This window comes from Fusarium pseudograminearum, chromosome 3 (assembly GCF_000303195.2).
Source record: "Fusarium pseudograminearum CS3096 chromosome 3, whole genome shotgun sequence".
Taxonomy (NCBI): Eukaryota; Fungi; Ascomycota; class Sordariomycetes; order Hypocreales; family Nectriaceae; genus Fusarium; species Fusarium pseudograminearum.
Window position 1 is genome coordinate 4,230,137 of NC_031953.1, and position 25,119 is coordinate 4,255,255.

Genomic DNA, 25,119 nt, shown 5'->3' on the forward strand with positions numbered 1-25,119 from the left:
GGACACTCTCAATGCCCAACACAAGTCTTCGTCGCCCTCAAAAGGGCTTCCGAAGAGGAGGAAAGGTTGCCTACCATGGCAATCGTACACGCACGTTCGCGGCCTCGTCAAGGAATGAAGCCACGTCGGCAGACGAGAAGTGGGAGCGGACACGGTTGGCGCACAGCATCGATGAGAACATGGGCTTTGCACGCTATGAAAGCGGAAAGAAAAGAGAAGGATGGCTGGTCAATATCCAACCCACGGCGATCGAGGACGATAAGACACCCGGTGGCCGGGCCGCTGTTGATTGCTACTTCATCGAAGAGGACGGCTCTACCTTCAAGGCGACTGTAGAATTCGAACCTTACTTCTTGATCGCCGTCAAGAAGGGCCGCGAGGCCGAGGTTGAGGAATGGGCTAAGAGGGTCCCCGGAGACGGCGTAGTCAAGTCGATCCGACGGGTTGAGAAGGACGATCTCAACATGCCCAATCACTTGCTAGGCTACCGAAGGACATTCCTCGAACTCAAGTTCACTAATGTCAATGACCTCATGGCTGCGAGGAGGGATATCATGCCCATTGCGGAAAAGAACAAGAAGAACATGAATGCCATGGATGCTTATGCCGAAGTTGCAACGTAAGTATTTTTTTCACAACCTGATATGGCCACGCTAACAAGACACAGGCATGGCAACGGTGGTTTTGACCTTTTTGACGATTCACGAGACGACGATAGAAATACGAACAACGCACATGCCGATGCCAGCGACTTCATTGTCGATATTAGAGAATATGATGTACCATACCATGTACGAGTAATGATAGATTTGGGTAAGTCTTTTTCTGTCCTACAGTCCCTTTCCACAAAGCTTTACATGATGCTTGCAACCAAGTATTTGCTACTTCAGAGCCTTTTAAGGCCATGAGACCACTATTCACCATTGCCCTGATTATTGCTTCTTTACACACCTTTATTGCTTCGCCCTTGCTATGCATATGCTTACCAGGACAAACAGATATACGAGCCGGTACATGGTACTTTGTAGAAGCCAAACACGGCGTCACAAAGATCTACCCCAACGAAGAGAGATCACTGCCGGCGGACCCCGTGGTAATGGCGTACGATATTGAAACATCGAAACAGCCCCTTAAATTCCCTGATGCCGCCTCCGATCAGATCATCATGATCTCGTACATGATCGACGGCCAAGGATTCTTAATTACGAATCGTCAAATCCTCTCAGAGGACATTGGTGATTTCGACTACACCCCTAAGCCAGAGTATCCGGGTCCCTTCATGATTTTCAATGAGCCTGATGAAAAGTCTTTAATCGAGCGATTCTTCCTCCACATTAAGGAGGCCCGGCCAACGGTCATCGCTACTTACAACGGTGACTTTTTCGATTGGCCCTTTGTGGAAGCACGAGCTAGTATCAATGGAATCGATATGTACCAAGAGATTGGCTGGAAGAAGGATAACGAGGACCAGTACAAGTGCGCTTACAGTGTGCACATGGACTGTTTCCATTGGGTTAACCGAGATTCTTACCTCCCCCAAGGTTCTCGTGGCTTGAAGGCCGTCACCGTTGCAAAGCTCGGATACGACCCAGACGAGCTCGATCCCGAATTGATGACACCGTATGCGACTGAACGACCGCAAACACTCGCTGAGTACTCCGTGTCCGATGCTGTTGCAACGTACTATCTTTATATGAAATATGTCCACCCCTTCATCTTCTCTCTCTGTACCATTCTGCCGCTGAGCGGTGATGAAGTCTTGAGAAAGGGAACCGGTACCCTCTGCGAAATGCTGCTGATGGTGCAAGCCTATCAAAGAGAAATTGTGCTTCCGAACAAATACATCACACCGAAGGAAGCCTTCTGGGATGGACATCTTCTCGATTCAGAAACCTATGTCGGTGGTCACGTCGAGAGTATTGAAGCAGGAGTGTTCCGAGCTGATATTCCAGTGGATTTCGCTGTCGACCCTGGAGCCATTGACGAGCTTCTAACCGATCTCGATGCTGCCTTGAAGTTCGTGGTTACCGTGGAAGAGCAGAAGAAATTCGAGGATGTGGAGAACTATGAAGAAGTCAAGGCTCAGATTGTCGAGAGACTCAACAAGCTCAAGGAGACGCCGAACCGTCACGAAAAGCCCTTGATCTACCATCTTGACGTCGCCTCCATGTACCCCAACATCATGACAACCAACCGATTGCAGCCCGATTCCATGATTCAGGAGTCTGACTGCGCTGCTTGCGACTTCAACCGACCTGGCAAAACTTGTGACAGACGAATGCCTTGGGCTTGGAGAGGTGAATATGTCCCTGCAAAGCGAGACGAGTACAACATGATTCGGCATGCTCTTGAGAACGAAAAGTTTCCTGGAAAGTTCCCCAGCTCTCCTATGCGACCATTCCAGGACCTGAGTGCAGATGAACAAGCCGCTCTTGTGCGGAAACGTCTTCAACTGTATTCTCAAAAGGTCTATCACAAGATCCACGACTCAACAACCATCGTCCGAGAAGCAATCATTTGTCAGCGAGAGAATCCTTTCTACATCAACACTGTACGAGACTTCCGTGATCGTCGATACGATTATAAGGGCAAGGCAAAGGTGTGGAAGGGGAAAACGTCGACTTTGCAGTCCGCTGGTGCGCCTCAAAATGAGGTTGATGCTGCGAAGAAGATGATTATTCTGTACGATTCACTACAACTGGCCCACAAGGTCATTCTGAACTCTTTCTACGGATACGTCATGAGAAAGGGATCCCGTTGGTACTCACTTGATATGGCTGGCGTTACTTGCCTGACAGGTGCTCACATCATTCAAATGGCCCGACAACTGGTCGAACGACTTGGACGACCTCTGGAGCTGGATACTGATGGTATTTGGTGCATGCTTCCAGCAACATTCCCCGAGAATTTCTCTTTCAAACTCAAGGGTGGAAAGAAGCTCAACATCTCATACCCCTGTGTTATGCTTAACCATCTTGTTCATGCCAAGTTTACAAATCATCAATACCAGACGCTTGTTGACCAGAAAACTCTCAAGTATGAGACACACAGCGATAACTCTATTTTCTTCGAAGTCGACGGTCCTTACAAAGCCATGGTTCTGCCAACGTCAAAAGAGGAAGACAAGAATTTGAAAAAACGATACGCTGTCTTCAACGACGATGGCAGTCTGGCTGAGTTGAAGGGTTTCGAGGTGAAGCGTCGTGGTGAGCTGAAGCTCATCAAGATCTTCCAGCAGCAGATTTTCAAGTTTTTCCTTGAGGGAGAAACACTGGCTGACTGTTATGGAGCTGTTGCAAAGGTAGCTAACCGCTGGTTGGATGTGCTGCATAGCAAGGGTACAACACTGGCAGACGAAGAACTCATGGAACTTATTTCTGAGAATCGAAGCATGTCCAAGACTCTGGAGGAGTACGGCAACCAAAAATCTACCAGTATTACCACCGCCAAGCGTCTCGCAGACTTCCTGGGCGAACAGATGGTCAAAGACAAGGGATTGAACTGTAAATTCATTATCTGCGCTCGACCCAAGAACGCACCCGTCACAGAACGAGCTATCCCTGTCGCCATTTTTTCCGCGGAGGAGTCAGTCAAGCGAACGTATTTGAAGAAGTGGTTGAAGGAGGAGCCCACTGATACTGATCCTCGTGCACTACTTGACTGGGATTATTACCTAGAGCGATTGGGCTCTGTCATTCAGAAGCTGATCACCATTCCTGCAGCCCTCCAGAAAGTCCGCAACCCGGTCCCTCGAGTGCCGCATCCCGACTGGCTTCAGAGGAGAATCAACATCAAGGATGACAAACTCAAGCAGAAGAAGCTCACTGACATCTTCAAGAAGAGTCCACTGGAGGACATTACCGGCCTCAAAGGCGCCGGAATGGACGATGTTGAAGACTTCGGCAGTAAGCTTTTGAAGCCCAAGCAAGTCGGCGCGATCATAGCATCCTCTCAGGCTGCCACTGTTCAAAAACGCAAATCTCCTGAGCCGGTTGAAAACCCTGATCCTATGTCAGCACTCCCCGAAGTCATGCCAAGTGCTTCAGAGAACTACGAAGAATTCCTGATGTATCAGAAACAGAAGTGGAAGATCCAGAAGGAGGCCAGGATTCGACGACGACAGCTGTTTGGTGACAGACGAGGCGGAGCAGTCAACAACCTTCAACAGACGTTCATGAAACAGGCACACACTACCTACATGAGTAACTGGCAGGTCTTGCATCTCAAAACAACTGAGACTCCTGGTATTGTCATGGCATATGTCTTGATTGATGCCAAGATTCACACCCTCAAGGTCAACGTTCCTCGCCAAGTCTTCCTCAACCTCAAGAGCAAGGATCTGCCTGACGTTGAGGTCGATGGCTGCGAAGTAGAGCAAGTCAACTACACTTTGCCCAACGGCCACCCTTCCAGTCATCTTTTCAAGTTGACTGTATCAGAAGACATATACTTCAACGAAAGTGGGAAATTCTCCCTGCTCTTCAACCATCCTAGCGTAGAGGGAGTTTATGAGAAGCAGGTGCCGCTAAACATTCGTGCCGTTCTGCGTCTTGGAAACCAATGCACCATTGACGCATCGCAGCATGCTGTTCTCGGAAAGGGTCTCGAGCAAGGTTTCGATCTAGCAGGTCTGAAGCGTCCAGCCAAATCACGGACTTACCTCGATACCTCCCCTCTGGCTTATATCTATATCTCGCACATCACAGCAGGCGAACGCCAGATCTTTGGTATCTTCTCTACCACCAACGACCAAGCCCACGTTGTCATTCTACAGAAAAGCAAGGACTCTGGACAAGATCTCCCCAACATTACCAAGATGTACTCTGAGATGCTTGCTAGACGACATGCCGAAGCAGCTGGCACGAACTGGCAAGACTGCTTCACTTATCAAGAGAAGCTACACATCAAGATCACGCAAGTAACTACTCGACGCAAAGCTCATCTCGAAATTGGTGATGTTGTGAAGAAGATGCGCAAGGACGAACCAAGGCCACAAATGATGGTCATTCAATCCTCTCAGCGACAGCTTCTTATTCATGATGTCCCAATCCTGGGAGAATTCCCGGTTCTCCCCCTGAAGTACGATATTGCGGACAGCTCCTTGCCACCCTTGGGCTGGCTGTCTGTTATTGCCAAACGTCTTGTCGGCCATTACCTTGGTCTCGGATCGTGGATTCTACATCTCACCGCTTTGGCTCGTTATGGTGATGTGCCTCTGTGCAACCTGGAACGCGACGATCCTCGTTTCCTGATCGACATTGCTTACGCACGTCGCCTTCAGTCTAATGGTGTCGTACTTTGGTGGTCTCCAGATGCTCGTCCAGATCATGCTGGCTATGAAAAGGACGACCTTCTCGGTCCTCTCGATACCGTCAAGATGCCAAACATCAACAACCCCGGGACCTTCTCATCCGTCTGTATCGATCTCGATGTCAGAAACCTTGCCATTAACACCATCTTGACCTCGTCTCTCATCAATGAGCTGGAAGGTGCAGACTCAGTCTCCTTCAACCCTGCCGCTGATGATTCTGAGACACTTACTTCCGAGAATGCTTTCGCCAATGCTGGTGTGCTTGTGCTTCGTGAAATGGTCAAGGCTTGGTGGACAGAGGCTTGCCGTGGGAGCACCATGGCTGATGTTTTGGTACAGCATCTCGTCCGCTGGGTTGAGAATCCCGACTCGTTCATGTATGATCGCGCCCTGCACTACTATGTGCAGATGATGTCTCGCAAAGCCTTCCAACAGCTTATGGCCGATTTCCGCCGAGTAGGATCTCAGGTCATTTTTGCGAACGCCAATCGCCTCATTCTTCAAACCACAAAGGCTGAAGTTGGCAATGCGTATGCATACAGCCAGTATATCATCAAGTCCATCAAGAGCAAGCCACTCTTCCACTTCATCGATTTAGAGATTAAAGAGTACTGGGACTATCTTGTTTGGTACGATGAATTTAATTACGGAGGAAAGGCTTGTCAAGAGGTCGTCGAGGCCGAGGAACAGACTCTTGAGACAATTATGAATTGGCAGATTGCCACTTTCTTGCCAGTACGACTACAGTCAACCTTCCACGACTGGGTGATTGAGTTCATTCAACTTATGCACCAGCTCAAGAGACCTCACAATGGCGATCCTGATGCCACGCCTCGGCTGACGCAGTTGCCAAGCAAGGGCTTGGAAGAGCATGAAGGTCAAATCATCCTGGGCAAGGCATTTGAGAAGCCTCTGAAGAAGGATATCATCGGTCTCCTAAACAGGCAGAAACGTGAGCTACTTCACCCAGAGCTTGCTGGCGACTACACATTCCCTAGCCTTCCTGGATCTCACCTCAACTTACGTAATTCCATCCTCGAGCTTGTCAAATCACTCATGCAAATACTCTCTCTTGATAAGAACATCACTTTGGAGGCCCGTCTTCTTCGCAAAGAACTTTTGGCTTTGTTCGAGATTCGCGAGTTCTCAAAGGAGGGCACATTCGCCAATCCATCAGAGAGTCTGCGACTTCCTCAGGTGTCCTGTGACAGCTGTACTATGATGCGAGACCTGGATTTGTGCAGAGACGAGGATCTGTTTGGTGAAGGCGCTGCATGGTGTTGCGGCTTCTGTGGGACTGAGTTCGACCGTGTTGCTATTGAAGAGCGATTGCTAGGCATAGTAGAGAGTTGGGTTGTTGAATGGACGACCCAGGACCTCAAGTGTGTGCGTTGCGGCGCTTTGAGAACCAATGACTTTATGGAGCACTGCACTTGCAGTGGAGAGTGGAAAGAGGTAGTCTCACGGCAGGACGTGAGCAAGAGACTCGGAGTTATGAAGAGGGTTGCCAAGTTTTATGGGCTTAGAATGCTCAGTGATGTAGTAGAAGGACTGGACCAGGGTTTGTAAGGAAGTTGGTCATGCATACATTGAACAAGGAGTTGAGGGTCACATATATATAGAAACACTTGATTAATAAGATAATGATTCTTGAGACTTCGTATTCGCAAACCCATTTATGCTAAAGTCCTAAACATGCCGATTTGACAATTCTCAGTGTCAATGCTGGTTGAGCTGAAAAGTACTGGATGTCAGCATATGTACCTTTATTTTGTGAGTGATTGTAACCCAACTCCTGAGGTTGATTACGTTCCAAGTACCAATTGCTGCACGCCGGACAGCTTTTATCCACGTAAATGGTGGTAAGGCTGATTCGCGGAAGGTGTGATACCGCTACTGACTGCCCGTACTAGACCCAGACTGCCCTTCCCCCACATTGGCAGTTGCAACATGTAAGACGGAAGGATGGGAGGTACTCCGTACTTTCCCGGGATAATGGTTCGCCTACACCTGCAGAGGCCGCCTACCTTTTCATATGCAAGGCAGCCGCCTTTGACTTGTGACCAAAGAAGCAAGACCCGAGCCCCAATCTCATTTTTTTCTTATAACCCCCTCAAAGGCTACCTGCTTCTTTGTGTCTCCCGCCCCTCAAGTGTTGCCTTGACGAAGCCACCCAGGGAAATCTCACTCCCGTGCACTTTCAGTTAACGATGGATCATTTCAAACGTAAAGAACGCCGCGGGGCCGTTCACGTCCAGTCTAACGGTCTCGGCCCCACAGTCCGGCGCGGAACTCTACCAACAGTATCCACGCCTCCGACTACAGCATTCTCGCCGATGCCGATGCCAAAGTATACGGCGTCGTTTGATTTCTCATCATTTGGTTTCGAAACTCATCCAATGCAATTTATGCAATCCGAGTTTACAGGCGACTACTACCGCTCTGCATCTCCTCTTAAATTAGAGGTTGATTCCTGTTTCAACTACGCCGATGTGTCTGACAACCGAGAAATGAGTACGATATCTAGTATAAGTGCAGACACTTTCTCCTCTACAGGCTCCATGTTTTCTTCTTCTTCAACTGATACTGGCGACACATTGACCGTCCGGAACGGTCGAGGTCGTTCAAGAGGCCCCAGTCCTTTGAGTCGCAGCGGGCGAACTAAAAGCCTTGATAATCCGGCGCCTTCTTTTATTTGCCTGGCCCCCCAGTGCCAGCTGGCTTTCTCTTCTGATAAAGAACTCAATTCTCATGTTAAATCTTCTCACACCTATATATGCAACTGGGCTGGCTGTGATCAACCCAGTTTCTCTACAAGGGACGGTCTGATTTACCACGTCAAAGTCCAACATCTTGTCATTTGCCCATCCCCTGGCTGTGCAGAAACTTCATTTCAAAGCATTCGTATCCTTCAGTCCCATATATCTATGGCTCATGCAGAGGATGGGAAAGATGATGCAAAAGAATGGGAACTTCCAATGAAAGCAGACGACAATACAAAGAAATACGACAGGTCGTCTCCGAGCATAACGCCCGTTGGAACTATCACATCGCGGAAAAGAAAGAGTTGCGATACTGAGGCAGAAATGGCTTTGGGTTTATCCCGAACAAAACGTCAATGCCTAGATCGACTCCGTGGTGTTGCTGACAAGCGAGCTAAGAAGAGTGCGAGTAAGTGTCTCGAATCTCTTCTCCCTAACATGTTACCACACTGCATATTCTTCGAACTATCAACTCTTGTAAATGGTCGTAAGTTAACGATGCCAAGGTACACCACGAGTTGCAGACGGCCCTACAGACCTTATCCGAGGACGAGCGTCACGGCGTATAGAAACAACGAGTTTCCCACTGGTTTTTGAACACGCCATTCTCCCTTTCTTGTCGCAGTATCTACCCATTTGGGTCGGACCCCGCCATGTGGTGACCGTCACTCGAGGTAAATCACCACAAATTAAACGAATTTGTATCATGGCTCCAAAGCGAATCTCTCGGGCTCGTAAGGTCTTGATCGTCAGCCACGTTCAAGACCTTATTCCAGCCAACTTTTCGACGCTTGTCACCTTTGTATTTGCCCAAGGAGAAATAAACAGAACCGTGACCTGGGCTCGTGGCCTAAGCAAAGACCACAAAGACGATATCTGTTCTGCCCGAAATCCTTATTTCTTCCGTGATCCTTGTATGGGCGATAGTATCGGCGTTACAGGAAACGGTGTATTTGACGATAGTACGGCTACTCTTGGTCCTTGTATAACTGTTGGTGGTGGAAGTTACTGGCTGGGCAACTTCCATCCTTTCTTAGAGGCGTATGAACAACTTGCTCAAGAGGTTCAGGTTGAGCATCCTTCGTCTCAAGATCGCAAGCGGTGTGTTGAGGAGGGGCACGATGCCATGGCCCAAGAGACAAGCTTCAGACTCGGCAGACTTGAGGTGACATCTGGACTCAATCTCAAGACAACAAGAATATCACATGATCCATATTGGGACGAGTGTGATGCGGATAAACCGCTTGTTGTAACAGACTGGGCTCTGATCGGTTCTCGTACTTCACAGGCAAACATTCTCCGGCGGTTTCCATCGGAAACTCTACCACCAACTCAAGAACCTATCGTGGCTACCACAACGGCTATCACACCAGGCGCTGACGTCCTGTCCAGTGGCCGAACATCTGGATACCAACGAGGTCAGATCTGCGAGATCCCTGCTTATGTTTCCGGGGATGCGAATCAAACTCACAAAGCTACTAGGGAATGGTTTATCGAAGAGCCATGGCCGCAAGATGATGAGGATGCATGGATCCGCGGTGGCATCGGTGTAAACGGCGATAGTGGTGCAAGTGTTGTAGACGCCAACACTCACAGTCTCATCGGACAAATCTGGGGTCGCAATAACTACTGGGGACCTGGACAGCGTGTCACCTACTTCACTCCCATCGCAGACATCTTTGACGACATCCAGGAAAAATGCGGGCAACAGTCACGTCCTCAGCTTCCGCAGCACCGCGATGAAGCAAACTGTTTCCCTTTGCATCCATCGTGCCGCCAATGCTTTGACCTACGAGCATACCTCAACAGCAGTAGAAGAAGTTCACGAATGTCGCTTCAAAGTATGATAATGGGCATAGGTGACGGCGACCAGGATCTCACCTCGATCGAGGCAGTTTCAGAGCTAGCTACACCAAGGGATTATCATCGCTATCCGGGCATAGAAGAGGCAGGTGCTTTTTTCAATAGCATCGTCTCGCCAGCAGGGCCTAGTGGTTATCCCGGCACTCCCATGATCGCTGACATCAGGAGCCCCTATGCCACAGAGTTGGATCTCGAGGATTTGTACGACCCGAAAGCTAGAGTCCCCACTCAAACTCGAAAGCGAACATCCAGTTTCGCTGTAGACACGGGGTCGGAAAGGTGGAAGAGGCTGAGAACTGATGGTTAAGACTATCCCGCGAAGCCCCCTCTCGCCATCTTCTTAGCTCGAGCATCGCGGCGGTTGTGATTTGCCCGAGATCCCTTATTCGCCTCTTTGTTCTTCCTTGCCGATTCCGTTTCCTTCTCACCAGTAGGTCCTGCGACGTTGCCTCCTCTACCGCGACCACGCCCTCGGCCACGGCCCCGGCCACCACCTCTACCACCTCTGGATGACCCACCATCAGGATCACTGCCTTCTTCTCCAGATCCAGCTGGGGATGCTCGCCAAGACGTGCGGTCTATTTGTGCTTGCTGTCCACTGAAGGCATACTTTGCTTCCAGTCGTCGTTTCTGCTGCGGGTTTCTCACAAGTATGAGAGCCCATCCCTCGATTGCTTCATCAGTCATGCCAGTCTCCTGTCTAAGCTTGGCTCGTGGACCGCCACGTCTTGTCGCGGCATCTCGATCGAACAGCTTAGAGTCCATCTGGTAGGCACGGAATAGTGCTTCTTCGTTATTGTCGCTCGCCGCATCAGCTTCCTGGTTGGACGCATCAACGGTACCGCCCACATCATCAGCGTCGTAAGTATCGTCACGTTCGTCATCATCAGAATCGAATGCCGCCAGGGCAGAGAGAATGGCCGATTTGTTCGGTGCGTTTTCCTTGTCCTTGAGCATTTCATCGGCGCTTTTGCCGGGCTTCTTCCCAAAGGAAACCTTGGATACATCCATTGCAAGTCGGTCGAAATCATCATCGTCAAACACATTATGTCGTGTAGGAACCTGAGGAGGGGTAGGTCGTGGTGCAAGATCTGTGTGTCCGGTTTCTGAATGTGATGGCCTATTTATGGTTAGCTGAGAGTTAGCCAGATGGCAGAGTATATCGTACAAGGCTGCGCTGCGATCAGCGTTGGCCAAGTGAGGCGGTAAAGGCTGAGTTAGCAAGGTCATTATGATTTTTTCCACGTCGTCTCCATATTCATCAAGGCATTTGGATACAAAATTAGATCCGAGGTGAGGAAATATATCCTGCACCTGCGTGATCAGACTCATCCGGTGGACGTGAATGTCAGCATCGGCTTCCTGCTGCGTCTCCTTTCCTTTCCCCTTGTCCACTTTTCGTCGCACCAGTCTTTTGGGGCGAATCATGGCGCCCTTTCTGTAGGTCTCAAGTGCTGTGATTCGCTTCTTGAAGTTGTCCGTCGCTGCTCCAGAGTCTTCCGCCCTTCTCAGTAGGATCTTGAGTAGAGGAGTATTGGTGATAAGTTCAGGGACAAGAGAGTCGTTGACATTGAGAGGCCCAGCCTTATGGGCATCGGCCGCTTCCTTGAGGGCGTAGAGCTGGTCGCTCAGCATAGACCACTTGGCCGGTTCGACATCTATAAGGCCGATAAGACACAAATAGGCGGTTGTGAGTATAACCTTCCGCAGAGGCGGGTTCATGACGCGAAAACACACAATAAGGGCGTCAAGGAAATCAGATCCAGCAAGGAATAAGGTGCAGGCATCTGGTGAAGCATGCAGAAGATGGTTTAGTCGTATAAGACGAGCCTCGACTATCTTCAAATCTCCCTTGATTCCAGCCTCCAGCTGAGGGATAAGTTGTTTCTTTAGCCCTGTAAGACTCGCCTCTGTTGGGGCAGTACGCTGTTGAAAGAGTTGTGCAATAAGAGGCGTTGTGGCTTTCCGGGGGAATATCCTCGCAAGATTTGCCAAGAACTCATAGTCGAAGAGTTGCGTAGGCGGAGACACAGAGTAAACCCGTGAAGTAAGTTGGAAGACAGCTTTAGGCAGTGTCGTTGAGTGAGATTCTAGGATTGTGAAGCCTGCCTCTGCTATCTCTTCTGTAAAAGAAGAGAGAAACGTTGCGATGGAGTCGTCGCGAGATAAAGATGTCTTGAGGTCCTTTTCAGGGAGTGCGACCAAGGCACGGCAGATTGAGGTCCAGGCTTGAAGAAGCGAATTCCACTCGCTAGAAGAGAGATGCTGCCGCCATGATGACTGGGGGAAGGGTGCGAGGGGCGGTAAAGAAGCCATCCTTTTTGACTTTGGATGTTTGTGTTGTTTGATCAGAAAAATTGGCGGGTTTGTTGACTTGTGGGCTTTTAGGTCAAGGAAGAGCTGTTCTTATAAACTGTTACTCATTAACACCACAAGAATCGTATCGTGGCTCAAGCGTTGGCATCGCCGGATGATTCATCAGAAAGTGGGTTCTCACTGCCTGCAAGCTGATGGATGAAGTCGACTTGGAGAAGGTACAAAGTCAAGTGCCTGACCAATCAGCGTGTCATAATTTGGAGCACTAATCCATGAATGGCTTGGGGTATAAAGGCAGAAGGAGCTGCCCTGGTCGTTAGTGCCGCAAATCAACATCAAAGCTAATAATGGAAGTAGGAAGCAATAAGAGATGATCTCACTTGAATCCACCTGCCTCATTTTGAGATCCTCTATAGGTGGAAAAGATGGATTTGAATCGTTTGAAATCTCAGTTATTTAAAACTGTAGACAGGACGGTACATGTCTAGATATGTAAGTTAATCAGCAAGCCATACACGGTCATACATAAGAGAAATATATCACCAAAAGCAACGAGTACCCCAAGGCTGGCTTTGACTGAATGGTTTTGTTGAAATGCGGTTTACTATAATCCTATACAACCTTTCCTGTTCATACGCAACGCCAATATATGCTCGGAGTACAAAATCTCTTGAATAATCCAACGCCTTCCCTCGCTCTAGCTCTTCTCCCCCTCTCTCATCATATATAACACCCTCTGTGAGGTGACTCTTCGTCTCTCGCGGTGGTAACTTAAAAGTCCCACAATGTAAATTCCCGTGGCGGCGGTAGCTCTGGCATCAAACCGCCCTGGAAGGTACCCGTCTGTGCGAAAGCCATCCATTGGGCTTTGGTTTTGTCATCGTACTTCTCAGAGGGCAACTCTGTATCCGCTGAGTATCCTGGAGGTCCATCCGGGAACCAGATCCGCCGCCATGATCCATCAAATTCCCGAATTCCAGGCCTACCATCCTTGTACATGACAGATTTGCCTTTGAACATGGAGAGTCGTCCATCTGCGCCCTTGGAGCTGTAGCTTTCGACTGGCGGGTGCTGCCGGCTGCTGTTGGGCGGGTATGGGTTCCCTGAGGCAGCGGCTGATGTCGGAGGTTGGGACGCGAATGGGTTCGAGGAGGATTGTGTAGTGTTTGAAGGTTGGCCGAAGGGATTTGCTGCTGGCTGGGCTGGCTTGCCAAATGGATTGTTAGCTTGCGGCTGGTTGTTCTGTGGTGCGAAACCATTGGCCTGAGGTTGTGAGGGTTGACCAAAAGGGTTGTTCGTATTTTGGTTCGGCGTAGCATTGGAGGCACCAAACGGATTAGACGCTGCTGGTGCATTCGATGGCTGTCCAAATGGCGACGTCCCTTGTGCAGGTTGAGAAGGTTTTCCAAATGGACTGGCTCCAGCATTACTCTGGTTATTGTTCGCTCCAAACGGGCTGGCATTCTTGTTGTTCGCTGTACCAGCACTGGGAGCACCAAAAGGATTCGCTGCAGGAGCATTAGTGTTGGCAGCGTTTCCAAAGGGACTAGAATTATTGTTTGTTCCGCTTGGAGCTCCAAAGGGGTTTGGCTTTGCACCAAGCTGGCTGGCTTGTCCAAAAGCACTACCCCCAGCATTAAGCTGTGACGCTTGGCCAAACGCACTACCCTGTGCGTTCGGTTGTGATGGTTGGCCAAAAACGCTACCTCCTGCATTTGGTTGCGACGGCTGACCGAAAACACTGCCTCCTGCACTGGGCTGAGAAGGCTGCCCGAACGCCGGTGTACCAAACGCGCTGGGCTTCGCACCTAGCGCTGAAGGTTGGCCAAAGGCTGAAGCTGGCTGAGATGGCTGACCAAAAGCCGAGGGTTGAGCGGGCTGTCCAAAAGCTGACCCAGACTGCCCCAGTTGCGAGGGTTGTCCAAAAGCTGATGGCTGTGAAGGCTGCCCGAAAGCCGTGCCTCCCTGAGCTGGCTGTGACGGTTGACCGAATGCTGGAGATCCAAAAGCGCTTGGTTTCGCGCCTAGAGCTGAGGGCTGTCCAAAAGCACTTGCGCCGGTCGATGCGCCGCCGCCAAATGGGGATGCATTGTTGTTGTTGTTCGCTCCGAATGCATTCGACTGGGCTCCAGGGTCGGCGATGGTAGATTTCGGTCGTTTTCCAACAAGGAATTCTCCAAAAGGAGCTCCCTGGGTTCCTTCCCTGCAAACATCGTGTCGATTGGGGTGGTTGTTCTCGGCGCTGACTAGAAATTCCACAGCCCCTCTTGTATCGCGGAGGGCAGTTTGCATTTGTTGTTGCGCGTTCGCGTACAGCTCTTGCGCTTCGTTCAACTACAGTCGCATCGCGGATTAGCTCGGGGGGTGTTCCATGCAAAGGGAGCGATTGACTAGGTGCTCACAGCCTGTTGCTCGTTTCCTGCAGCTTTGCCCATCATAAAGTGTAGTCGAAGCTCCTCAAAACTCTGTTCGCGTGGGAAGCCGCCAAAGAGCTGCTCAGGAGCGTCTCTCCCTGGCGCATAGGCTGATAGGATCCATTGCGGTACCTCGGTCGTCAAATCTTTTTCGATGGTATCGGCGTTTATATTATATTTTTCTGTCAAGCTGTCAATTCCTTTCGTTCTTCCAAGTTCAAATGTCATTCGTACCAGCTGGGCTCTGGTTGTTGTTGCTGCCTCCTCCCAGAGCTCCAAAGCGGTTTGAAGATTGGTTCTGATCGTTTGGGTTGATGTGCTCGTTACGACACCGACCTGTTGATCAATTAGCATGGTTAATACGGTGATAGATACTCGCTGAGGAAGTCATACTGCCAAACTTGCAGTTTCCCTGCTGGAAGAATTTGCAGATGACCATCTTGATGGATGATTGAATGCGCTGTCGTGGTTAGGTAGGTATTTTGGGGTAGAAACTTTGACACTATCAGCCAAAGTCGCCGTATGAGAAGCTACCTCATGACGTTGGGGGTCTTTCAGCACCAATGGTGGTAGCGTATCCTTTATATTTAGAGAAGTTATTGTCAGAAGGCGAAGGAATGAAAACTGGTTGAAGAGTGTGTCAAAGAAAGAAAGCTTAGACGGTAGATGGACCTCATAGCCTCTCCCAGCCTCGCTGGGGGCCGCCGGGTTTTTGCCAACGCGGTAAGTTCTGCTGGCTGGCTACCTGCATCCATTCAACATTACAGTGGGTCTTTATGTGCGCTAAAGTGCCTATCCCTAAACCTCAGCCTATTGTTAAATTTATCGAAGCCCATTAATCTAAAGCACAGCGTTTGTTGTTTATGATTTTCATCTCATCAGGTAGCAATAAAATTAATAGATTTTGTTTTCAATTTTGTTTGGTTCATTCTTATTTATCTATTTTGCAATTTATCATTCCGTCATATGCTTTGTTTGTCCCTTTATGTAGAGCACTAAACAATAGGTAAGGCAATCCTTCCATGCTCGCAATATCGCCATAGTAGATACAAGTCATTCGGCACATTTCATATTCTCCTTCTTTTTTTTAGCTTCCCAATTAAGATGACATGTGGTCAGCTTTTCGGAACTCAACCATCGGTCCGTTCTTTGCACTCGTAAAAATGTCAACCAGCTGCATCTCACCAGGTCGGTGTCGACCCCATTCATTCTTGGGGTTGCCCTCAGCAGGATCGACAATACCGACGGCCTTGCGCATATCATACATGTACATGGTGCGAGCGAGAGTGTTTGTCATCTCAACATAGGCAAGACCCTTTCCGATGCAACCACGGGGTCCAACGCTGAAGGGGCAGTATGCGCTGGAAGCCAGAGCGACCTCGGCCTCGGTTGTGTTTTGACCAGTGAGGGGGTTGAGGGTACCCACGAGCCATCGCTCGGGCACGTACTCATAAGGAGAGGGGTAATAGGACTCGTTGTGGTGGATCGTGTAGTGAGGAACGCCGACGACAGTGCCCTCAGGAATGACATGGCCCTCGATAGTCATGCCTCCAGAAAGAACCTCACGGGGGAGGATACCACCGACAGATGGGTTCATTCGCATAGCTTCATCGATGCAGGCGCGGAGGTAGGTGCAAGATGCAAGAGTAGCGCCCTGGCAGATTTCCTCAACGTCATTGAACTTGCTTCGGATTTCTTCGGTGGCTCTCTTGAGAGCGCGGGGGCATCGGACGAGGTAGAAGAGGGTGGCAGCCATGGCAGTAGAAGTAGTGTCGGAACCAGCAATGATACTGTCCAGATGTTAGTTGGGCTTTTTATCGCCGGCGCATATTACTTACAGAAGGTTGGATTCGGACCAAAGCTCAGGAGTGCTGAATCCCTGACCAGTTTCGGGGTCGCGAGCCTTGAGGAGGTAGTAGAAGAAGTCGCGACGGTCAGTCTCCTCGCCAAGCTTGGTGCGCTCGGTGAGTTGACCCTTGCTGTACGCCATATAACGAGCACGGCCGGCAGCGAGTCCAGGGAAGAGGATCTTGTCCAGGTTCAACTTGTTGACGATAGGCATGGTTCCGCACTAAGGACAGTCAGCTTCGGGTTCTCGCATGGTTCTCTATGATTCACTTACAAGAAGATGGCGTGTGGTGGCGGCTTCAACAAGCTGCAGAGCGAAACGGTTGGTTGGGCTCTCGAGCATGTGGAAAGCCTTTCCGAAGCACAAATCACCAAGAATATCCATAGCAAGGTAATTGCACCAATCGCTCATCTTGCGAGGCTTGGTCCAGCCCTTGGTGTCCTCGCCAGAGCCTTCCAGCATGCCAATCTGCTCACAGAAAGTGCGAACATTACCCAGGATGTATCGCTGCATCTCCTTCATGGCACTCTCGGAGAAAGCCTGAGACATGACACGGCGCTTGCGGGCGTGGACCTCCTTGTCGCTAGTGTTGTGGGTGTTGGCAGTGGGATGAACAAAGGCATTGTAGAACTCGGCCTTGCGGACGTTTGAGCGGAAGCCGTAGATGTCCTTGAGGGCCTTGTTCGAGTTGAAGCAGACCAAGTTAGGGCCAAAGCGGACGACGGGGCCGTACTTTTCGTGCATGCGCCAGAACTCGATCTGCCTGTCGCCCTTCCAGGCGTGGTAGAGCTGGTAGGCATCTGTGATCTTGGCCATGAAAGGACCCGGGTACTTGGCTAGAGGGTGGAAGAAGACTCGGTAGACGACAATACTGAAGCCCTGAATATGTTAGTATCTCGCTTTGGTATAAGATATGCGACAAGTCACTTACATAGAATAAACCTCCTCCTACCAACAACCCCAGGTACACCCACAGATGTGCTAGATCGACTGTCATATTGCCTGTCTTATTCATACACAAGCAGAGAGAGTCTTGGGAATGAATAGATAGAAGGGTAGACAATAAAGGAAAAGAGACGGAAGGCCCGGGGAGTTAAATAGTACTACATATAGCCCTTATCAACACACAAAGCAACTTGTAAGCTGCAAGCCGCCCCATGACCACCCTCTCTCTCGCGTCCCGTCTAGCTCCTCATGCCCCATTCTCGCATTCTTTCACTGAATCCATGACCTGGCTGACGCTCTTAGTCGGCTGGAGGCGGCACACAAAGGCTGTCAGTATTCACAAGCTCGTTTGAAGTGGGAAATGGAGGGTGGAGGGGGTGTAAACATCCAAAAAGCCTTGTATGCGGCTAAGTTCGGATTGCCAATAGCGGGACGGCATTGGATAGATCGCGGAGAAATTGAGAACTGTCCGTGAGATTTGCGGGGGAAGTTTTAAATGCATGGATGTAGTTAGTTGGAGCGCCAGATTGCTGTGTGGGGTTTCTGGAATTTGGGGAATTTTATTAGTTATGACTTCAAGTGTTTCAAGCTTACCTGGATAATTCTCAAGCTCAAGTTATGAATTGTATTAGATAGTGTCTTTAATTTATGATGATGTTGCTGTGTATTTACTAACCCTTCCTCGTTGCAATGATATAAATCTACCCGTTCTCTTCCCCTGTACCTGAATCGAAACCATTTCCAAAGAACAACGCCCGCTGGCTTACGACAACAATGCTGAAATCGTAGTCGTTAGTCTAGCCTCAGTGATACATCACATAGGTACATAAAGGTCACCTGCCCAATATCTGACTTTACTAATTGAAGTGCGGTGAGACGTCAATTGATCCCCCATACCATACCATGCCGAGCCGAGCCAACGTCTATATGCCGTCATTCCTCTCCTGAACAATATAAATCATCAACCATTGTTCCCCATCTTTGTTCTCCAACTCGAGTTGGTGCTGTTATGTGGTCCGAACCTGTGCTGATCTCTGATATGGCTCAACCAGCGGTGCTTGTCCCGCACTACGGAATCAGTAGTGTCTTCTTTTCTCTTGGTCATGAATACGAAGCGAGCAGGGGATAACAAGCTTGCCCTCCCTGCTCTCGGCTACATCAAGCCCGATGATGACCGCGGCGTTGTGGGTACTCGGAGTCCCGTGAGTGGGTACGGAAATGTTCTGGTTCGGAGTGGGCACGGAAAACTGTTGTATACATGCCTAATTCAAGTTTGACGACAGGTTCTTTCGCGACAACATTGGCAAGAATGGATACGATAGGGTAATAATTCCTCTCTAGTTTCTTGGTCAGCCGCTGACAGTCTGTTAGGGTTAAATCTGTCAAAAGTTCATGTGAAGCTCGTTACGACACTGCTATCGAGACTTAGTATCTAGGTATTAGGCAGGCAGGCAGGGTTCCTGTATGTGTTTTGATTCCCCCACTCTTACCAACATACTTACAGCAAATACTAAGCCAACAAACAATCACGAGAACAATATTTAACCCAAAAGCCACACATTAACGCCATAAATCATGCATGCAACCGAGACAGATCCAGAGCGTAACATGACAGACAATGGATAACGAAATGCAGCCCACAACTTCCTGCGCACTCAGACAGTACGATTATTACCCAACTACACATCCCCTACCCTATAACCACTACATAGGTACCTATGTATCTATCAGTTCGTTTGTCAACAACAACGTCGTACTACAGGATCACAGCGCAACCAAGACGCAATAACGCAACAGGGATATATATTGTACGCACTAACACTAAGCTCATAGACTTTGCCACCGCACATTAATCATTACCCAAACTTTCCTCTGCCCATTAACTCCTCCACGGTATAAATTGTCCCATTGATACGCAGCATTGACGACAAACCAGTGTCGCACTGCTGACATACCCTAATCACAATGCACAGCCTGCTTAGTTAAAATACCTTGGCTCATTGAAGACATGATATCGGTGTTGTCGCACACCGTCACCCCGGAACATGGCAGGGAATCTCCATCCTTCAGGCACGTCCTTTTCCTGAACCTGGCGGTTGCGCTCCTTATCTGACTGGGCTTCCAACTTTGCAATCTCCTCCTTGGACTCAGGGATCTTGAACTTGGCAACTTGAAGCTCGGTATCCGTGATCGAGCTGCGACTGACACGGGCATATCCTACACGCTTTAGACGTTTGAAAAGGATATACTCGCACCATCGATCCCAATCTGACGGGTCCACGTCTTTCATGCCCGACTTATCGCTTACGTAGGTGTTGTAGTTGCCCTCCTTTGGCTTTGTTACCAGATAACTGAGTAAGAATGCTGGGCGAGGGGTTGAGCCCATGAGCTCGGCAAGGTAGAGAGACTGGAGACGTCGATCCTCGGGATCTTCTTCCTGCCCAGAGTGAAAGACAAACACATCCACAGGCTGACCATAGACATCCAGTGTAGCGTGAATGGCAGGGGCCAACTCACCAACAGGGCTGGGTAGAAGGTGATGTGTAGAGTTCATGATGGGAAATTTGGATAACAGAGCAGCGCCCCATGTGTGCTTGTTGGGGCCAGGACCATAGTCGACGTACATGCCAAGATCCTCAGCAAGGAATTGTGTAGCGTCACGGTTACCCATGATGATACGCTGGTTGTCAGACTCCAGAAGACCGATCACATCAATCTCCAATTCCTTGATAAGATCTCGCATGCGATACTCTGACGCCCACATATCATTATCGAATGAGAAATGGATCGTCCAGATACCAGCAGTCAGGATACGATCCTCTCCGTGATACGGCTGGTGATTGTTTGCAGGAAAGCGCTGGAATGCCGAGATGAGAAACATGATGTTTATTATGATGGTTGAGATTCCGAAGAGCTTCCGTTGCTGAGTTGGCAGAGATCGTTTTGGAGTTTGTCGCTGGGGGCTGGAAACATTGATGCCGTACACACCAGCTCCAATACAGGTCATCATGGTATACATGACCCAGTCAGTATGCTCGCGGACAAGTTGGCCTCCTGGAACAAAAGCATAGGCCACAACCCATACGTGGAAGAGAACCAAAAAGTTGTAGATTAGGAACCCATTGCCAAAAGTTGTTGCAGGACTCGTCTTGGCTGCGTGGACGAGAATCGGAACTGAGTATGCCATCAAGTAGGTAGCAAGCGTAAGGGCACCATAGTAACCAGACCAATGACTGAAAAATGTCAAAAACATAGCACCAGCGGTGCCAATAATGTAGGCACCCCAACTGCTCGCGACCCTGGGTTGCCAAACTCCACTGAACACACCCAGCGACATGGCAAGAACAGTGAGCCAGCCATGGGTAGAGAAGTAAGGGCCGCGAATAGGGTATCCTTCCCAGCCCCAGAGGATCATCGTACTGGTGTCGGAGAGCAGCGAGTGAAGGCCAAAGAACAACCCTGCTAGGCCAAGCGAGGCAAGGAAGCTGGAACTGGTCTTGGCAGGGCTGGTAACGAGACCAGCAGTGAGAGGTGTTCTTCGTGTGAAGCGAAGAGCAGCGATGATACTGAGCACAAGGCCGGTGTTGTTCCAACCACCATTCGCAGCATGCATAATAGGCCAAATAGGATTGTTGGTCCACCATGCAAATTTGGCAGTGGACGAAAGGATGAGACCAATCATCCAACCGAGAATCTTGGACTCGAGGCGACCCTCATGTACAGACTCCGCGAAAAGAGTTCCAGCCCAGCCCAAACATGACATGAATACACCGAAACCAACGCTGAAAAGACGCATGGTAGGTTCCTCGACTAGGTAAGCTGCAATGCCTGCCAGAGAAAGGAGGTGCACAACACGCAGATTATTCACCACCAGAGATCGTGCCGAGCGGTTTGCAAGAATAAAAGGCGAAATGGTGGTCATAACCGAAACTTCGTATCCGGAAATGCCCATGTACCAGAGTGGGAAGTCTATCAACGTGTTAGAACCATGCACATAATCTCTCGCAGCCGCCAGTTTACTTACACCATACTACAAGTCCCAGGCTGGTCAAGATAGACCAGAAAACGTACTGCAACGAGTTAGTGACCAGTCACTTCTGATCGTGCGCAAATCAAGCGCTAACGTACCCCATGGTAGATTTCAGCGGCAATATCAAGTGCCTCGGGCCAGCTGAAACGAACAGCTAAGACGCCACCAGTTTCCTTTTCCTTTCTATTGGTTCACATTAATAATTGTTTACTTTTCTTTAATGCATCCAACACTTACTCTTTTTCCAAAACAGCAGATGGTACTGATGAATGATTCTCACTGCAAAATTCTTAGACAATGACCTTGAAACGTGTCTATTGGGTAAAAGGCTGTTCTGGAAGCCAAAGACTATCTGGGAAGCCAATGAACGTACCCCTTTCTCGTACCCCTGACGTCCCTAACTTCGATATCAAAAGTACTGAAATCGAGGGCAGTTACGGCGTCGAAGGCTACATCGAAGATAATCAATGACCACTCGAAGAAGGCGTATGTGGTGTAAGCTGAATGACGCGATTCGTTAGTCGGCTATATGAGCACGGGCGTTTAATGGTTAAGCGACATCTTACCTCCAGCGACACGATGGACCTTGTGCTGAATAAAAAAGTAAATCAATGGCACAAGGGTTCCGAAGAAAGCCGACGCTAGATACTTTCGGTATTTAATTGCCTGGGGGTTGGCGGGGCTCAGTACGATGCAGCCAGTCGTCCACGGAAGCGTCGCAACAATATACGAGATCATCAGGATATCGTGCCAATCGTGGTCATCTGTAGAGGTGATGTATGTCCATCCGCCGCAGGTCAGCGTTCGCACGAGTCCCATGACAGCGACGAACGTGGGTAGCTTCTGGCCGGGTTTGCGCGTGAGGAGATACCATAAGCCGACAAGAGCGAATCGAGGACCTATTCCTTGTCAGTAAGTGGAGGCTGCTGTGCAGTTGAATCAATTGTCGTGTACCGGATGTGATGGCAATGAAGATCATGAAGAAGGATCGCTCTGGGTATCGATCACCGATTGTTGCGGACACCGAGGGAAACCATTCTTGCGGATAACCGTAGAACTCGTTCTGGACGATCTTGTGATAGTGAAGGTAGAGGCCGATAACCAATGCGCTGAAGAAGGCGGCTAGAACAACAAGTGTTAGCTATTCGATCAAATTATCACGCATTTCTGCAATGAGCGCGCATGCAGAAACGCAACAGCAAACAAGCAAGCAACATACTGTACGCGACGGTTGTGTGCGCCCAACTGACCAAGCTTCCATTGAAGCTGAGGACGACGCCAGTGTCTTTGTCCTTGTATTTGGACGCCATTTTGCAGGATGAAAGAACGAAACAAGCTCTCTAGAGTCCCATCCGGACAATCCGCAAACCAAAAAGTTGAAGCTTCAGAACGAGCGACGATGATAAACAGAGAAGAAAGTGGTGAGATGCCCTCTTGGCGAACAGTAACGGCCCTCGGACCTTTAACATTACCTCCGTCGCGACGTAATACTTGGATTATAATTCAAAGTGGAGCCACTAAAGGGCAGAAAGAGCAGGGTTCATGGAGGTTGTTTTCGGAAATCGGATTTTGACACTGGCCCGCACGCCTTCCCGAAGCGAATGAGAGGCAGGGCAGGCAGGCAGGTCAGGGTAGGAGCGGGGGGTCTAATCAACGGCGCGCGTAACAACGCTTTCCATGGGAACCGGGAGGGGGAGAAAAAATCACTGAGCTTGAGATCAGCATTTTTGGTGAACATCGGTTTTAGCGGCCGCAATGTCGACCCTGCGCCAGCGACCAAACACAACGCCCACCAAGACGAGGCTGAAAAATGCTCCACTAAAAAAGTTGTCGACTTGCCAGCCTTGTCCGCAAAAAAACTTCCACATCCATTGAGCTACCTTAGACGACTTTCAACCAATACCTTTCCAGACCAGACCATAATCACCCATTCCGGTCGCAAACATTTAACATGGCTGGCGTCGCTGAAAAGGCGAGATTCTATCTCGAACGCGCAGTGCCGCAATTGCGAGAGTGGGAGGACAAGGAGATTTTCTCAAAGGTATGTCGTTACTACTTTTGTTTTGCGAAGACGTCGTCAACTAATCTTTCTGCCCGCCCTTCCAGGATGAGATCCGCACTATTGTTCAGAAGCGAAACGATTACGAGCACAGAGTACTCTCGCCCGGAAACAGGCCTTCTGAGTGGTCTTCATACGCGCAATGGGAGCAGTCTCTCGAGTCCCTCCGTACCAAACGTTGCAAGCGCCTTAAAATCCGACACCTGAACTCTGCCCACGCCGGCCAGGGTCGCACACTTGCCATCTACGAACGAGGTGTTAACCGACACCCAGGAAGCAGCGCGCTTTGGCGCGAATACCTTTCATACATTTCAAGCGTCAAGGCATCCAAGCGCTGGCGCAAGACTATGACCAATGCTCTGCGCATGATGCCCACCGACCCCGAGCTATGGGCAATGGCAGGTCGCAGATCAGCCAAGAATGGCGACATGGCTGCTGCGCGTGGATTCTTCATGAGAGGGTGTCGATTCTGCACCACCAACGAGCAGCTATGGGTCGAATATGCACGAAGTGAGATGGAGTGGCTCGAGAAGGTCGACAAGCGAAAGGCAGAGGCAAAGCCTGGCCAGGATGTGCTCCGACCTGATCGCGAGGAAGAGGGAGATGAAATGCGACTTATTGACAGTGACGATGAAGAGGAGGACGACGACCTTCCTGAACCATCGAATATACAGGCCAAGGTTATCGACAAGCAGTCGGCGCAGCAGCTGAAATCCAACCCCGCCATGGACGGTGCGCTTCCGATTGCCATTTTCGATATCTCAAAGAAGCAAAGTTTCTTTGGCGCCAACACTGCCGAGAAATTCTTCAACCTCTTCTCGACTTTCACAAAGGTCCCGGCTCAGCCCAGAATATCCCAGCATGTTCTTGCCGTCCTCGATCAGGAGTACCCCAACCACCCAGCTACTTGCAATGTTCACACTCGACAGCCAATCATGGGTGTCAACCCCCAGACCGCAGAATTCCCCAAGAACCTCAGAGAGGTACTGGTACGCCTGAATAAGTACTTGGAAACAACAACAGACCCTGCGGAATTGAAGAAGAAGACGGTGGCATGGATAGATGGATACCTGGCATTGGATACTCTGGATGAGGGTATTCGGGCAGTCCTGGAGCATACCAAGAAGAAGATGGAAGCAATCTAGAGGTAGAGGGGCCAAGGGGAAAATAATCATAGAGCGAAATTCAAAATTTTATATTGTTTCTTTTGCAAATCTTGCAGTTTGAAGTCGAATGTGAAACACGTACCTTGATGATGGTTGTTTCTAGTATGGATGAAATAGAAGTCCATTGTATCACTTATCTTGATGTAAGCGACTGAAAAAATCGTGCCAAAACATTTCAAACGACATTCCATATCAAAGACGTCTCACGCACAAAAGCCATCTTTTTCTAGAACAGTCGCATAATCTTTCGAGATAATGCACAACGATTCCCATGCTTGCAGGCTTCCTGAAGTGACTGGGGATCGCCATGTGGTGGTTGCAAGCCCCGGCCCGATGTTAGGGTGACCCAGCGTTTTGGGATCATCCCGTCGCGAAGTTAACTTGTGGGGCCAGACAACATCAGC

The 25,119-nt window shown here is 49.6% G+C and overlaps 7 protein-coding genes across 7 annotated transcripts; 3 read left to right on the forward strand and 4 right to left on the reverse strand.

Moving 5' to 3' along the window:
* Positions 1–11: 11 nt before the first annotated feature.
* On the forward strand, positions 12–6,880 carry FPSE_04219 (uncharacterized protein; the record flags this gene model as incomplete). Its single annotated transcript, XM_009257337.1, has 3 exons — positions 12–619; positions 668–813; positions 999–6,880. 3 exons carry the CDS (start codon positions 12–14, stop codon positions 6,878–6,880), a joined length of 6,636 nt encoding a protein of 2,211 aa, XP_009255612.1.
* A 1,358-nt stretch (positions 6,881–8,238) lies between these two features.
* Positions 8,239–9,626, forward strand: FPSE_04220 (uncharacterized protein; the record flags this gene model as incomplete). The annotated part of the gene is made up of 3 exons (XM_009257338.1): positions 8,239–8,482; positions 8,580–9,491; positions 9,556–9,626. 3 exons carry the CDS (start codon positions 8,239–8,241, stop codon positions 9,624–9,626), a joined length of 1,227 nt encoding a protein of 408 aa, XP_009255613.1.
* Positions 9,627–10,245: 619 nt separating this feature from the next.
* Positions 10,246–12,252, reverse strand: FPSE_04221 (uncharacterized protein; the record flags this gene model as incomplete). Its single annotated transcript, XM_009257339.1, has 2 exons — positions 10,246–11,056; positions 11,105–12,252. The coding sequence occupies 2 exons, from the start codon at positions 12,250–12,252 to the stop codon at positions 10,246–10,248; spliced, it is 1,959 nt and encodes a 652-aa protein (XP_009255614.1).
* A 771-nt stretch (positions 12,253–13,023) lies between these two features.
* FPSE_04222 (uncharacterized protein) lies at positions 13,024–15,105 on the reverse strand (the record flags this gene model as incomplete). Its single annotated transcript, XM_009257340.1, has 4 exons — positions 13,024–14,586; positions 14,655–14,848; positions 14,901–15,002; positions 15,060–15,105. The coding sequence occupies 4 exons, from the start codon at positions 15,103–15,105 to the stop codon at positions 13,024–13,026; spliced, it is 1,905 nt and encodes a 634-aa protein (XP_009255615.1).
* A 660-nt stretch (positions 15,106–15,765) lies between these two features.
* FPSE_04223 (uncharacterized protein) lies at positions 15,766–17,512 on the reverse strand (the record flags this gene model as incomplete). Its single annotated transcript, XM_009257341.1, has 4 exons — positions 15,766–16,456; positions 16,505–16,737; positions 16,789–17,394; positions 17,447–17,512. The coding sequence occupies 4 exons, from the start codon at positions 17,510–17,512 to the stop codon at positions 15,766–15,768; spliced, it is 1,596 nt and encodes a 531-aa protein (XP_009255616.1).
* Positions 17,513–19,438: 1,926 nt separating this feature from the next.
* On the reverse strand, positions 19,439–22,800 carry FPSE_04224 (uncharacterized protein; the record flags this gene model as incomplete). Its single annotated transcript, XM_009257342.1, has 8 exons — positions 19,439–21,429; positions 21,485–21,530; positions 21,589–21,673; positions 21,728–21,769; positions 21,864–21,990; positions 22,057–22,389; positions 22,445–22,612; positions 22,710–22,800. 8 exons carry the CDS (start codon positions 22,798–22,800, stop codon positions 19,439–19,441), a joined length of 2,883 nt encoding a protein of 960 aa, XP_009255617.1.
* Positions 22,801–23,441: 641 nt separating this feature from the next.
* FPSE_04225 (uncharacterized protein) lies at positions 23,442–24,694 on the forward strand (the record flags this gene model as incomplete). The annotated part of the gene is made up of 2 exons (XM_009257343.1): positions 23,442–23,531; positions 23,597–24,694. 2 exons carry the CDS (start codon positions 23,442–23,444, stop codon positions 24,692–24,694), a joined length of 1,188 nt encoding a protein of 395 aa, XP_009255618.1.
* Positions 24,695–25,119: the final 425 nt, after the last annotated feature.